This window comes from Theropithecus gelada, chromosome 10 (genome assembly GCF_003255815.1).
Source record: "Theropithecus gelada isolate Dixy chromosome 10, Tgel_1.0, whole genome shotgun sequence".
NCBI lineage: Eukaryota > Metazoa > Chordata > Mammalia > Primates > Cercopithecidae > Theropithecus > Theropithecus gelada.
In genome coordinates this window covers 56,622,514-56,638,215 of record NC_037678.1, presented here as the reverse complement: position 1 = coordinate 56,638,215, position 15,702 = coordinate 56,622,514, and the positions used below count along the sequence as shown (strand labels likewise).

Here is a 15,702-nt window from a genome sequence, read left to right as displayed (position 1 = left end):
GAAGTTGGAACAGGCCCAGGGAGCAGCTCAGCGGAAGAGAACCTGTGGGTTTGGCTGGTGTTTATGGGGTATAAGGCTTGGCCCCCACCCAGGCCACTGCGGCCCCCACCCCAGCCACTGCTCTGATGATCTCTTTCCTCACAGACGATGCTCACGGCCATCTCCATGAGTGCAATTGCAACGAATGGTGTTGTGCCTGGTAGGTGACTGGGGCTTCGTGGGGAGGGGGGATGGCTGGCTGGAAGGGGGGATAGAGCCCTGGGCTTTGGGGGACATCAAGACCCAAGAGAGGTAATATTATAGACTAGGGGGCTGGGCTGTATCTGTTCATGGGGTAGGTAAGGGCAGCCCTATTGGGGGCAGGGGAGGAGGAGGCAGCTGCCAGTGTTGAGTAGGGCAGCCTCCCCCCACTCATCCTGAGACCCTCCTCTCCATCATCCGATTTTCTGAGCCACGACCTCCTTAAAGAGGTAATTAGCAACATGGTAATTAGTGCTGCAAAATCCAAGCAGAGTGGGTGCTTGTGTCTCTCACCAGTCCCCTTTCTAGGACTGCAGCCCATAAACCTGTGAGACCCGGAGCAACCCCCTTTTGCCTCTGTCACTGAACACCCCTCACCCCTTACAGCAGCCCAGTGCCCCCGACCCTCTCACTGATACCAGATTCTCTCTGCAGCTGGTGGCTCCTACTACATGATTTCCAGGTCTCTGGGCCCGGAGTTTGGGGGCGCCGTGGGCCTCTGCTTCTACCTGGGCACTACCTTTGCTGGGGCCATGTACATCCTGGGCACCATCGAAATCCTGCTGGTGAGAGGGGCTGAGGAGGAGGTGTGGAACCCCAGGCTGTCAGTCAGTTAATCAGTGCTCCCTGGACACCTCCTATAAGCCAGGCTTTCAGTGAGGCCAAAGATGTGGTTCAGTAAGGCCAAAGTCAGATGTGGTTCTGTTTCTAAAGAGTTCACAGTCTAGTTGGGGAGACAAGATACAATAATTATGTAATGTACACAGCTGTCGTTTATCAGGCACCCACTGAGCTCTCAGCATCCTTCCAAGTGCTTTCCAGCCATTCTCTTGAATCCTTATGAGGTTTAAGTATTATGATGCCCATTTTACAAATGAGAAGCTCAGAGAGGTGAGATAACTTGCTCAAGGTCACTCAGTTCTCAGGTAGGTGGCAGAGGTGGGTTGATGAATTAAAATACGGTAAAAATAATAACAGTAATGTTATGCAGCAGTTACCATTGTGTGATTGCCTACCATGGGCCACAGACAGGTACTCTCTGATGTTAATGGTAGATGGCTGGTGGCTATTGGATTGCAAAAGAGAAGAACCAGCGGAGGGACCCATGTAAAGAGATCTGTTGGGAATAGTGACTGATGGAGAGAAACCAGGTTGCTGGGCAGTGCTTGAAGCCAGGACTGGTGACTTAGGTCTCCATCCTTCCTCCCCTTCCTGCAGGGCATGGGTGCTGATGAGGTGTCCCTGGTGGATAGGAAGTGGAGCTGACATGTCCCAAGCCCCTACTCTGTGCAGGCCCCAAGGCTTGAAGTATATCATTTTATTTTATCATCATGACTCTCGTGAGTTAAAGGTGGCCATTTTCTTTTCTTTTTTCTTTTTTTTTTGAGACAGGGTCTCACTCTGTTGCCCAGGCTGGAGTGCAGTGGTACAATCATGGCTCACTGCAGCCTGGAATTCCTAGGTTCAAGTGATCCCCCCTAGTTCAGCCTCCCAAGTACCTGGTAGGCACCACCATGCCGAGCTAGTTTTTGTATTTTTTTGTAGATAAGTGTCTCACTATGTTGCTCAGGCTGGTCTCAAACTCCTGAGTTTTAAATGATCCTCCCACCTCAGCCTCCCGAAATGCAGGGATGACAGGCATGAGCCACTGCGCCTGGCTAAAATGGTGGCCATTTTACAGATGAGGAAAGCAAGGCTTAGAGTTTAAGGAACGAATGGAAGGAATATGAACCTTGGTCTTTCTGACTTCCAGAGCCTTACACAAGTGATGCAGCTTCATTGATGAAAATGATAAGGGTAGAGAAGAAAATAAAATTAACCTATAATCTTACAATAGTTAACATTTGGTAGGTCCAGACTCAAAAAAAAGGAGATTACATGTCACAAACAGCATTGTAACTGAATTCTTCCCATTCTCTCTAAAAAATCAAATATTCACCAAACACCTACTTCTTGATACATTTACATGTCCACTATACCACACTGCCTTGGAAACCTAAAACTAGAAGGTGCCACGGCTATTAGTTTTGCAGCAGATGGAAGAGGGCAGGACAGGGAGGATGGATGGGGCATGAAAGGCCTGAGGAGGCAAATGATGAGGGAGAACAATAGACTTCCATGACTTTTAAACATTAAAATATTTGAAAAATTGTTGTAAATGCAATTCTGCCCATTGCAGAAAATTAGGGCAATATCCAAGTCATGAAAAAATGTAAAGAAGGAAATAAGTCACCCAAAGAAAATCACCATTAACATTTTGGTGTATTGCCTTCTAGTTTTTGTTTTTCTACGTGATATTGTTTTCTGTCTATGTAAAATATAACCCTATACCATAAATGCTTCCCTAAGCAACTCATATTCTCTTTGTATGTATTATTTACAGTGAAAATAACTCTTGGAAGAATGTAAACATTAATATTTAGCATGGGAATTTTACAAAATACAGATGTGCACAAAGAATAGATTATCCAGATTTTTTATGATTCAGGGAAAGCTACTGATAACATTTTGATGTACTTATGAAAACACATACAGACATATACTAATATATGTATATATCTTCACATATAAGTTTATAAAAATGAGATAATAAGACATATTCTTTTTCAAAAATCTGATTGTGTTCACCTAATGTACCATGGATAGCTTTTAAAGTCAGTCCATATAAATCTATGTCAACTGGCTGGACGCAGTGACTCATGCCTGTAATCCCAGATCTTTGGGAGGCTGAAACAGTTGGATCACCTGAGGTCAGGAGTTCAAGACCAGCCTGACTGATATGGTGAAACCCTGTCTCTACTAAAAATACAAAAATTAGCCAGGGGTGGTGGTGGGCACCTGTAATCCCAGCTACCTGGGAGGCTGAGGCAGGAGAATCACTTGAACCCCGGAGGTGGAAGTTGCAGTGAGCTGAGATTGCACCATTGCACTCCAGCCTGGGCAGCAAGAACAAAACTTTATCTCAAAAAAACAAAAACAAAAACAAAAAAACCAAAACAACAACAACAACCAAAAAAAACCCAACTACGCCATCTTTTTAAATAGCTCCATAGTCTGTGTGGGGATATCATGATTTATTCACCCAACCTCAAGTGGTGAACATTTATTTTAACCTTTCTATTAGAAATTATTAAAATGATAAATAATTATTAAGAGTTATAGTTAACAAAAATAACAGATGTAATCGCTTCCAGCATCCTTGCAATGTCATTTTTTTAAAAAATGTATTTTTATTTGTTTTTGGGATGGGATCTCATTATGTTGCCCAGGCTGGTCTTGAACTCCTGGCTTCAAGTGATCCTCCCACTTTGGCCTCTCAAAACACTGGGATCACAGGTGTGAGCCACCATGCCTGGCCTTGCAATGTAATTTTTAAATGGCTGCATCATAGTCCTTGCAGGACAGGCCATGCCTTCTTTAGTGATTCTATTACTGGATGTCTTTTCCAGTCTGGCACCACTGTGACTGTGCTGTGAGGAGCATCTTTTTTCCTAAAGCCCTTCCTGTAGTGCAAAGGGCCACTGACTTAGGTCTCTGTTCTTCCTTCCTGCCCTTTTCCCACAGGCTTACCTCTTCCCAGCCATGGCCATCTTCAAGGCAGAAGATGCCAGTGGGGAGGCAGCAGCCTTGCTGAACAACATGCGTGTTTACGGCACCTGTGTGCTCACCTGCATGGCCACTGTGGTGTTTGTGGGTGTCAAGTATGTCAACAAGTTTGCCCTTGTCTTCCTGGGTTGTGTCATCCTCTCCATCCTGGCCATCTATGCTGGGGTCATCAAGTCTGCCTTCGACCCGCCCAACTTCCCGTGAGTGCTGCTGCTCTGAGCCCAAGGAATCATCCTCCTAACTCCCTGGCCCTGTTTCAGAGTCTGTGTGACAGTCTCTGCCAAACTCCCTCTCCCTGCCCCTCGGAATCTGAGTGGTGTGGGTTGGGAGCAGCTTCCCTTGGGAGGGAAAATCTCTCTTGGCTTGGGGGTAATCTCTTTAGAGTGAGGTAACTTTTCTGGAGGAGGGAACAATTTGCCTTGTAAGAGTCAACGGCTTGCTAGTGGGGTGGACTTACGAAGAATTAGGTGGGAACGAGTTCCAAAGCAATGAATACTGTCTGTGGTAGGGAAACCTTTCCTGGGTGGGGACAACCTCCTGGAATGGGACAGTCTCCTAGTGTTGGACAACTCCTCCAGGATGGGAAAAGACACAGAAGTCTAGAGGGTTCAGGGACTCAGATTCAAGTCCACTCCATCCACTGCTCAGACAGAGGTGCAGGGCGGCCCCCGAGACCGCTGTCCACGGTGCTGAAACACAGCGTTGCACTAATGCGGTGGTTCTCCACCTTGGCTGCTTATTAGAATCACTTGGGGAGCTTAAAAAAAAAAAAAAAAAAAAAAAAAAAAAAGCCAATGGCCAGGCTTCATTTAAATTAAACGAGGAACTCTGGATATGGGGACCTGGCATCCGTGTGTTTAAAAGGTCTCCTAGTGGCTGTATTGTACAGCCAGGGCAAGGTTATGTGGCTCCCCACCTTCCTCCCTTGTTTCTCTCCCTAGGATCTGCCTCCTGGGTAACCGCACGCTGTCTCGCCACGGCTTTAATGTCTGTGCCAAGCTGGCTTGGGAAGGAAATGAGACGGTGACCACAGAGCTGTGGGGCCTTTTCTGCTCCTCTCGCTTCCTCAACGCCACCTGTGATGAATACTTCACCCGAAACAATGTCACGGAGATCCAGGGCATCCCTGGTGCTGCCAGTGGCCTCATCAAAGGTCTGCGGGGGGACAAGGGCTGGCATCCAGGGAACGCTGCAGGGATTGTAGGTTAAGCGGTCAGGATTAAGGGGCCCTCCTTGGGATTCAGCTAAATTCAATCAGCTTTAACTGAGCACCTACTCTGGGTTACGTTCTGTCCTTGGCATCAGGGAGGAGTAAGGTGAAAAGGGGACAAGTATCTCACTGCTAGTAGGAAAAGAAGTCATCAATGTAACAAGCAGTCACTGAGCACCTACAGAGTGCCCAGCATTGTGCTGAGTGCTAGGAACACAAAATAAATATGCCACAGTTCCTGGCCTCAGGGAGACTAATGGCAGAAATAGATGTATTAGCAAATATATTATGCCATATGTAGATGTGCATTCAATGCACAGAGAATGCCCAGGGGAGGGAGAGTTCATGTATTTAAGATGGCAGTAGGCTTCCTGGACTCACCTGAGAAGGGTTTTGAAGGACAAATGAAAGATCTTCAGTTCTATGAGAAGAGTAAGGAAATTGCAACCAGAAGAACAGCTTGCCTAAAAGCACGCAGATGCAGAAGAGTATATTGTGTCCTTCCAACCGCAAGTAATTTGGTATGACTGGGGCATAAAGAGCAAAACAAGGTGGAGAAAGAAGCGATGCAGGAGAGGCTGGCATGAGCCAGATCGTGGCAGGCCTTGGAAGCCATGTTGGAGAGTTGGGGCCACATTCTGAAGGCAATGAGGAGCCACCAAGGGGTTTTGGGAAAGGGAAGGATGTGGGTCAGATCTCCATTTTTTGAAGGTTCATTCTGGCTGCTAATGTAGATGGGTTAAAGGGGTGAGAGGAGAGAGGCAGGGGGCCAGGAAGGGGCTGATGCTGTGAGTCCAGGAGAGAAAGATGATGGTTTTCTGAATGAGAGTGATGGAGTGATGTCTGTGGGCATTACTGCAGTGCTTCTCAACCAGGGTTGTTTTGCCACCCGGGAAACATTTGGCTGTGTCTGCAGACATTTTTGGTTGTCAAAACTGGAGGGTGTACCTGGCATCTAGTAGGTAGAGGCCAGATGCTGCTAAGCATCCTACAATGCTATAGGGCAGTCCCCCACAGCAAAGAATTATCTGGCTGGAAAGGTCACTAGTGCCACGGTGGAGAGACCTTGGAATGGAGAGAAGGGGCGTATTTAAGAATTATTAAAGAGGGGTTAAAGGACAGAAGTTGGAGGTGGTATTGAAGTTGGGGAAGGGGAGAGGGAGCAGTGTAGGGCAAGGTGTCAGAATTGATGATGGTGCCATTTACTGAGATATAGGATGCAGGAAAGGAGCTGGTTTGGGGTGGGTGGATGGTGAGATGAATTTGGGACACATCGACTCAATCTGAGATGGGCCTTTATGTGCCTATTTACTCCACTAGATTGGACTATTTGATGGTAGAGACTGTGTCTGATTAGTCTGTGAAATCTCTGCACATGGCCTGGCCCAAATCAGGAGCTTAGGAAATGTCAGTGGAAATGAAATAGAGCTAAGGCCAGGGAGAATGAGATGGGGTTGATCTTGCCCCTGACATTTTGCCCCCTCCCAACTCCTGGTCCCAGAGCTCTGGTCCCCTGATGGCTGGCCTCCCCCTGAGCATTCTGTCTCCCCACAGAGAACCTCTGGAGCTCCTACCTGACCAAGGGCGTGATTGTGGAGAGGAGTGGGATGACCTCGGTGGGCCTGGCCGATGGCACTCCTATTGACATGGACCACCCCTATGTCTTCAGTGATATGACCTCCTACTTCACCCTGCTGGTTGGCATCTACTTCCCCTCAGTCACAGGTGAAGGGGAGCTCAGAGAGGGAAGACTCTGCCTGGGAGTGGATGGGGAGGAGAGAGTCGATGATGATGCTGGGAGTTTCTTAGTCCAACAACCGCACCATGTAAGCAACCCCAACATTTCACTTCCCATTGGAGAGATGAGGGAATTAAGGCCAGGAGAAGCCAAGTAACATGGCCAAGGTCTCACACAAGCCAGTATGTTAGGACTAGATCCCAGGCTCACTGACCCCGAGGGTGGTGCCCTTTTTTCTCATCTGTCTGGTCTCCTGTGGCCCTGGCTTCAGTCCTAGCTGTACTTTTCTTTTGCAGGTATCATGGCTGGTTCTAACCGCTCTGGGGACCTGAGGGATGCCCAGAAGTCAATCCCCACTGGCACTATCCTGGCCATCGCCACCACCTCTGCTGTCTGTATCCTGCACGGCTGCGCTGGGACCACCCTCGGGGGAGGACTAGAGGGAGGGCAGCTGAAGTTGCTGCCTTAGCTGCTGGTGCAGGAGGGGTGGGGATGGGGAGGACTGAACCGTGGGGATTCTCCTTTATCCTCTGCTGCAGACATCAGCTCCGTTGTTCTGTTTGGGGCCTGCATTGAGGGGGTCGTCCTGCGGGACAAGTAAGATAATTGGGGTTGATCCTATTCTCGGGGAGGGGTGGGTATAGAAGGCTGAGTTCTGGGAAACAGACCCAGCAGGGGGTGCTGGGACCTGTGTGAGGGGCCTGTGGGAGGGAGGCCACGGGGGTTGCTTGCAAAGTCCTCTTCTTATATTTCATCCTCCTTCTGTCATTCCGGTTCGAGAAACTTGAATGGTGTCTCATTTCCTTTAGGATAATGATACTTTCCTTTTCTTTAAAACGGATTAATTCAATAGTGTGTCTAACATTTACTGAATGTCCATGTATTGGTCACATAGACAGGAGTGGTATTTATCTGTGGTCTCTCTGAGATTCTGGAGGCAGCGCAGATAAATAACACATGGTTTTTGTACTGAAGGAGCTCTTTTGGGTGGGACTATACTGGCCAACAGACTTTAAGTGCGGTCGGTAGGGGCGGCCATATAGGAAAGCCTGGGGGCTTCAGTCCAGTCCTTCGGGGTCTTCCCAGGGAAGTCTTCTCAGAGGAGGGGAGGCTAGAAGTGTCTTATACACTTTATCTCACTTATCCTTCCTGCTTTCAAGGTTGAGCAGAGATTAGGCAGCTTGGAGGAAGGGCATTCCAGGCAATGGGGAGCCAGGGTGGAGGGAGAAATGTGTGCGCATGCCTGCAGCTGTAAGTGCTGGGTGTCCTGGAGCACTCACGTCTGAAGGGCATGGGCACACACAACTGGCCGGGCGGTGTAGGGGGTCCTCTCAGAGTCACTTTCCACTGGTACCACCAGGCTCCTGTAAGGGAATGCAGTGGGGGACATGGGGCTGGGACCTATGCTGGAGCCAGGCCTAGAGGCCTGGTTTTCAGTATCAGGAAATTAGAGATTTATTTTATTAAGGAAAAAACAGTGGAACATTTGGGATTCTGCCTCCCCTGTCACCCTTACAGAACTTAGTCCTGTGGCAGGCACACAGTTGGTTCTGTAGTTGGTATGGAGACCTGCCCTGGAAATCCAGGTGGCACTGCTCACCCAGCATCTTCTGTCCATATCATTCCAGGTTTGGTGAAGCTGTGAATGGTAACCTGGTGGTGGGCACACTGGCCTGGCCATCTCCGTGGGTAATTGTCATCGGATCCTTCTTCTCCACATGTGGGGCTGGGCTGCAGAGCCTCACGGGGGCCCCACGCCTGCTGCAGGCCATCTCGAGGGACGGCATCGTGCCCTTCCTGCAGGTCAGTGTGGGAGAAGAACAGCTCACCCTCAGTAGACCAGCCAGGCCCCTGCCCAGAGAGACCACACAGTGACCCAGGGCCATAACCAGCCTTAGACTACCTCCTGGGCCACTTCTGCTCTGCACTGCACTGAGAAGGATGAGTGTGTCTTCCTTGGGATTTGGCCCATGGTCAGTGCATCCCTTGGAGCATTGTCTGCTCTTGGGGAAAAAATAAATGGCCCTGTTTTGGCACAGTGGTTGGTCGGAGACTTGGGGAGGCAGTCAAAGGGCAAGAAAAGGGTAGCTTTCACCATGTTGCAAAAAAAAAGACTGATGGAGCACAGGATCGTGGTGGCTTGCTGGCTTCCTGACAGCTCCTCTCCCATCTGGTCCTCTGGAGCTGCTTTCTCCCTCTAGGGATCATTTGAACTTCATTGCACTGAGGTGCTGATGTCAGGGTGGGCAAGATGCAGCAAAAGCCTGTTATCCATTTGCATTCTCCTTGAGAAAGAGAAATGCATCTTCTCCCTACCTCCTCATTGGTGATAGGATTCCTGCCTCTATTCCACTGGTTCCCAAGACTAGGGGAGAGGGCTGAGAAGTCCTTGAGGTCTCAGTCCCATGATGATTGCTCTGTCCCCAGGTCTTTGGCCATGGCAAGGCCAATGGAGAGCCGACCTGGGCCCTGCTCCTGACTGCCTGCATCTGCGAGATTGGCATCCTCATTGCATCCCTCGACGAGGTGGCCCCCATCCTGTCTATGTGCGTGCCTGACTTCTTGCCCTCCCCACTGGCTCAGGATGTTTCTCTATCTGAATCCTGCAGCCGTTACCCATGACAACCCACCCAGACACTTTAACAACCCCAGGAAGTTCCCCACTGGTCATAGAAGCCCATCATTTGTTATAGAGAGATTCATCCACACGTGTTATCAGGGTGTGTTGTAAGGGTATTTGGCTTCACACCCCTTGCTAAGCACCAGAGCATGATCTGGCCACCTCCTGACTTCTTGTCCCCTTTCCCCCTTTCTCTCCCCACACTGCTGTTTCTGTTTCTGCCTCCCTTTGCATCTCTGTCTCCCCTGGGCCTTCCTGTGTTCCAGGTTCTTCCTGATGTGCTACATGTTTGTGAATCTGGCCTGTGCGTTGCAGACGCTGCTGAGGACACCCAACTGGAGGCCACGCTTTCGATATTACCATTGGTGGGTGTTCTGTCCCCACACTTCCAGTGAACCACTTGCTTACTTCCACCCCACTCCTCACCTCACTCCAGTCCACCCCTCTGGGTCTAAGGACCCCAAACGTGAAGAGGACATCCTTTTTTCTCCAGCTTTTGTTGACCAACTCACATGAGGAAGTTCCTGGAGAAGGTCTCCTAACAATCCTAAATAATAACATAGCAGCATCACAAGTGGCCTTGGCTGGAATCTCTCTCCTGTCCGTGATGCCCAATAGCTCACAATGTAGCAGGGAGGCCGGAAGTCAGCTGGCCAGAGTTCAAATGATGACTCTGCACTTCCTAGCTGTGAGACCTTGGGCTGATGATGTAGCTTCTCAGAACCTCAGTTTCCTCAGCTGTGAAATGGGCATGATAGCTGCACCTGCCTGTGGGTTCTTGTGAGGACTACAGTACATGGCAGATGCTCATTGCACAGGGGCTGCAGTTTCTTTCATCATTTTCCTCTATGGCTCTTCATCCTCACAATAGGCCCTCGGTGGCAGACAGAGCAGAAATGATCATGCTTGTCCTACAAAAGGAAACTGAGGCCCAAAGAGGGAAAGGGACTGGCCCAGTGTCCCCCAGCAAGACTGTGGCATAACTGGGCTAGAACCAGGGCTGCCCACTCCTGTCTGGATGCTCCAGCTTTGCTGGTGGCCTTCTCCTGGGAGGACCTGTTTCCACTCCCCTGAGACCCTGGCCTCAGAATGCACCTGGCCAGGCCTGTCTGGCAGGGTCTGAGGCACAGGGACAGGGTGGTGTGGGGTGTCAGGAGTTAGGCAGGGCATTGGGTGGTGCCCTGTCTGTGGCTTCTCCTTCACCCAGAAGGTCCCGTAGCTCCCTGATTCTCATGGGGATGATGGTGTGAGCTCCCCTAGACTGGCCTATTGCCTCCTAGGTCTTTCCCATGCCCTGCCCCATCTCCCTCTTGCTGTCTAAGCCCCAGCTTCAGCAACAACCCTGCTGGGGCTCAGAGGCTGGGTCTCTCCACCTTGTCCAGGACCCTCTCCTTCCTGGGCATGAGCCTCTGCCTGGCCCTCATGTTCATCTGCTCCTGGTATTATGCACTGGTGGCCATGCTCATTGCTGGACTCATCTACAAGTACATTGAGTACCGTGGGTGAGTGTGAGGAGTGGAGGTTGGGGTGGCTGGGGAAGGCTGAGGGGTGGTGGGAAGGAGAGGGAAGGAGTCATGAGGCATTAGGGTGGTGAGGGTGAGATGAAGCAGGGAGTGGGAGAGGATGGGGCTGGAGCAGTGGGAGAGGGTGATATGGGGTGACATTGGAAGATGGGGGGGTGGCAGAGCCTTTGAGAAATGGACAGGAATGGTGAGAGAATGGATTTAGAAGTGATTTTCCAAGGAAACTTAGCCAAGGCTTGGGTGAGTCTGTTGGCAGGAGTGATACGCATGTCCTTTCTGAGCCTGAGAGATGACTCTGCCCTGGGGTAGCCAGTGCAGTATAGATGGTTCTACCTGCCCGCTGCTGGCTTTCTGCCCTCACGTGATCCCCGTTCCTGGCTCCCAGGGCAGAAAAGGAGTGGGGCGATGGGATCCGAGGTCTGTCTCTCAGTGCAGCTCGCTATGCCCTCTTACGCCTGGAGGAAGGGCCCCCACACACCAAGAACTGGAGGTAAGTGGTGAGGGTGCAGGTGTGCGTAAGTGTGTGTGTGTGCATGTGTACAAGGCACAGGAGATGGGGGGAAGGGAGCAGGGCCTGACTTATTCTGCTTGATTTGTTTTGCTGAGTCGTGCCCTAAAAGCCCAGCCTTGTCTGATTCCTTCCCACCTGCAACACCGAGGCTGAGCTGAGTTCCAGACATTTGTCCTCTAACCCCACCCACTATGCTAGCCTCCTGAGCAGCCATCCATTCATTCATTTCATTATTTCCATCATTTGTTCATAAAACATGAGTGCCTGATGTATGGCAAGTCCCCTTCCAGTCTCTGGGGATGTAGGAAGCTAACAGTTTTATGGAGAAAGACACACACGGGGACAGACAAACATCAGATCATGTAGCATTTGCTCTGAGACAGGTGGAATCGTTCCCTTTGAGAGTTATAGGGGTTCTTAGGCATCTCTAGATTAATGACAATTCCTCCATTTTATTCACGTGAAAATCAGGGATGCCAGGCGTGGTGGCTCCCGCCTGTAACTCAACAGTTTGGGAGGCTGAAGTGGGTGAGTGGGTGGATCACTTGAGGCCAGGAGTTCGAGATCAGCCTGGACAACATGGCGAGACCCTGTCTGTGCTAAAAATACAAAAATTAGCCAAGCGTGATGGCGTGCACCTGTAGTCCCAGCTACTCAGGATACTGAGGCAGAATAGCTTGAACCCAGGAGGCAGAGGTTATAGTGAGCTGAGATTGTACCACTGCACTCCAGTCTGGGTGACAGAGTGAGACGCTGTCTCAAAAATAAAATAAAATAGGCCGGGCGCGGTGGCTCAAGCCTGTAATCCCAGCACTTTGGGAGGCCGAGACAGGCGGATCACGAGGTCAGGAGATCGAGACCATCCTGGCTAACCCGGTGAAACCCCGTCTCTACTAAAAAATACAAAAAAAAAAAAAACCAAAAACAAAAAACTAGCCGGGCGAGGTGGCGGGTGCCTGTAGTCCCAGCTACTCGGCAGGCTGAGGCAGGAGAATGGCGTGAACCCGGGGAGGCGGAGCTTGCAGTGAGCTAAGATCTGGCCATTGCTGCACTCCAGCCTGGGCGACAGAGCGAGACTCCGTCTTAAAAAATAATAAAATAAAATAAAATAAAATAAAATAAAATAAAATAAAATAAAATAAAATAAAATAAAATAAAATAAAGGGAAATCGGAGGTCAGAGAGGATCTCACAGGTCACAGAAGGCAGATCTGGAGATGGAATCCTCACACCCCACCTCTTAGCCCTGGGTGCTGCATGCCCAACCCCTCATTCATCTCCCTGTGTTTCACCTTGCCAAGAGTAGAGCCTGGAACCCTGACCTAGGTTAGGGCATCATTGACTTGTCTTTGCCAATGTCTACTAAACTGGGCTCCCAGAACCTGGGACTCTATTATTTATCTGTGAATTCCCAAATGCTCAGCACATGGTCTAGCCCAGAGTAGGTGCTTACAGAATGCTACGAGGTTGATGGGTGGTTAGAGGACTAAGATGGCTAAATGACTAAGGAAAGGGATGCGTAGATGGGTGGATGGGCAAGTGTATGTACATGTGGGAGGGCAAAAGGGCAAATTGATGGATGTAAGAATGGATGATAGGTAGGTAGATGTGTGGATACTTGAGTGAATAATGCGTGTATCGGTAAATAAATATGCATATGAGTGGATGACTGAAGGATAAAATAGGTGGGTGGGTGGTTGAATGGATAGATAGGTGAGTGAGGTGAATGGAGAGATGGGTCGATGGGTAGATGGATGGATGGGTGGTGTGGGGTATAGGTGGATGGGACAGATGGTTATAGAGGAGAGATGGTTAGGTGACCTGGTGATGGGTGTATGGTGTGTGGGTGGTTGGTTATATAGTATATGGATCATGTGACTCTGCACTCTCTTCAGGCCACAGCTGCTAGTGCTGGTGCGTGTGGACCAAGACCAGAATGTGGTGCACCCCCAGCTGCTCTCATTGACCTCCCAGCTCAAGGCAGGGAAGGGCCTGACCATCGTGGGCTCTGTCCTTGAGGGCACCTTTCTGGAAAATCATCCCCAGGCCCAGCGGGCAGAAGAGGTGAGCAGAGGCCCTGGTGGGCTTGGGAAAAGGTCAGGACACTTAGGAAGACAGTCTCTATCCTTTTGTACTTTTCCTTCCTCATCACCTTCAGGATCAAAGGAGGTGCAGGCATTTCTTTTCTCTTCCTTAGAGGAAGAGCCTAAGGGCCTAGAGAGTGAGTTCTTTAGAATTCAAATCACAGAGTGAAAGACCATCAGAGGCAGAAGGGCCCATTTTATGGATAAGGAAACTGAGGCTTAGAGAAGTCAGGTCATACGTCTGAGGACAGGAAATGAAGATTCAAATTAGGACTCCTTGAACTCCTACTCTAGACTCCTTCCTGCCAACGTATAAATCTTTCAAGGTGATTGCCCAGCTTTGGACTCTTGATCCCTACAGTTTGGGGTTGACAAGGTGAGTATCCACATTTGATACAGGAAGAAACTGAGGCCCAGGGAGGGAAAGGTGCTTGCTGAAAGTCACAAAGCTGGCGGGAAGCAACATCAGGATTTGAACCCAGGGCCCTGCTCTGTGTCACCTTCTCTTGGCTCTACCCACTAGTCCACACTTACGGAGCAGCCTACAGAGCCAATGTGGGCTGTGGTGGCCAGTGTCTGCCTTAAGCACACAAAGAGGTGATTGGATCCCAGGGATAGTAGAGGAAGTAGGTTTTGTCTGAGGGTCAGGCCTTTCTCCCATCAGAGCTGTGGCTAGCAGTGGAGAGAGAAAAAGAGGCCCGAGGGAGCAGAGGTGAGATGGGGAGGGGCACCCCTGATGGCTTGCGACAGTCGCTGCTTCTGCCTCACTGGGTTGTTCACACCGATCTATCAGGGCCCAGAGCTGGAGGCCTTGACTGGTCAGTTCCATTCAACACGCGGTGGCTGAGAATGTGCAGTGTGCCAGGCATTGGGCGAGGCACAGGGGAGATGGAGATGTTCAAGACCAAGTCCCAGCCCTCGAGGTGCTCACAGGCTGGTGGGGAAGACAGAGCATACACAGAAGGCTCTCAGACCCACCGGATGTCGATAAATACTGTTAGAGTTAATAACATCAGAGTCGTACAATGTGTTGTGTTTACGATTCCTCAGGCAGGATACTAACTAAGCCCTATGTGCATGATTACATGTGGTTCTTCCTATTCCTAAACAAGGTAGCTGTCCTGACCCCTTTTTGACAGACAAGAAAACCAAGACTCAGAAGTTAGGCGACTCACCCAAGGTCACACAGCCAGGAGGTGGCAGAGATAGGAACTGAACTTCTATCTCTTTGACTTAGGGGTGGTGGTTAAGAGTGTGGGGGTTGGAGTCAGACTTCCCTAACTTGAATCCTCACAGTAAAATTAGCTGTGTATCCTTAAACAAGTCTTCATTTCTCCAAGCCTCAGTTTCCTCATCTATAAAATGAGAGTAACAAGACTATTTCCCTCGTAGTGCAGTTTAAATGGGGTGCCCTTAAAATACTTATTATGCTACTTAGAAAGATTGTTGAAACAAATTGTCTGGCTGTGCAGAGAAGCCCAGTTTAATTCTGGTCTGGATGGGGGTGGTATCTGAAGACAGCGACATTTGACCTGGGCCTGACAGGGCATCATGTACAACTTGGCAGGGGCGTGTGTCAGGGTGGTGGTGGAGAGCATGTCGGGCAGGGGGGCTGTGTGAGCAGGGGCAAGGTGGCAGAAAGTGTATGGTCAGATCATGCAGAACCTTGATTGATCAACAAGGAATGGGGCACAGAGATGATGGGGAGCCATGTGCCATTCTGGAGCCAGAGACTGACGTGATCAGAGCTGAGCTTCAGGAAGACTGGGATGAAAGGAGGGGAGAGATGGGAGGGAAGGAGGCTACAGTGGGCGCAGCCAGGGCCAGGGAGGCCTGAGGCTGGTCCTTTTCTGGTCCCCCTCCCCTAGTCTATCAGGCGCCTGATGGAGGCAGAGAAGGTGAAGGGCTTCTGCCAGGTAGTGATCTCCTCCAACCTGCGTGATGGCGTGTCCCATCTGATCCAGTCCGGGGGCCTCGGGGGGCTGCAGCACAACACTGTGCTTGTCGGCTGGCCCCGCAACTGGCGCCAGAAGGAGGATCATCAGACGTGGAGGAACTTCATTGGTAACGCTGTCGGGGGCTGGGGACGGAAGAGGGGTGGGGCTGGGGGCAGTAGAGGGGTGGAACTGGATTTCCACTCCTTTGGGCCGGAGGGGTTTCCCAAGCCCTGC

General features: G+C 50.2%; 1 protein-coding gene across 2 annotated transcripts in view; it reads left to right on the top strand.

The window, feature by feature from the left end:
- Nucleotides 1-15,702, top strand: part of SLC12A5 (solute carrier family 12 member 5) — a 38,971-nt gene that overhangs the window by 14,774 nt on the left and 8,495 nt on the right. For both annotated transcript variants that reach the window (XM_025398190.1, XM_025398192.1), the window contains exons 5-18: nucleotides 145-199; nucleotides 676-806; nucleotides 3,805-4,046; nucleotides 4,788-4,999; nucleotides 6,611-6,781; nucleotides 7,091-7,189; nucleotides 7,334-7,391; nucleotides 8,423-8,597; nucleotides 9,222-9,340; nucleotides 9,681-9,779; nucleotides 10,797-10,916; nucleotides 11,323-11,427; nucleotides 13,343-13,511; nucleotides 15,400-15,595. In XM_025398190.1, the coding sequence (XP_025253975.1) occupies nucleotides 145-199; nucleotides 676-806; nucleotides 3,805-4,046; nucleotides 4,788-4,999; nucleotides 6,611-6,781; nucleotides 7,091-7,189; nucleotides 7,334-7,391; nucleotides 8,423-8,597; nucleotides 9,222-9,340; nucleotides 9,681-9,779; nucleotides 10,797-10,916; nucleotides 11,323-11,427; nucleotides 13,343-13,511; nucleotides 15,400-15,595 (1,951 nt within the window). The remainder of the gene's footprint in view (nucleotides 1-144; nucleotides 200-675; nucleotides 807-3,804; nucleotides 4,047-4,787; nucleotides 5,000-6,610; nucleotides 6,782-7,090; nucleotides 7,190-7,333; nucleotides 7,392-8,422; nucleotides 8,598-9,221; nucleotides 9,341-9,680; nucleotides 9,780-10,796; nucleotides 10,917-11,322; nucleotides 11,428-13,342; nucleotides 13,512-15,399; nucleotides 15,596-15,702) is intronic.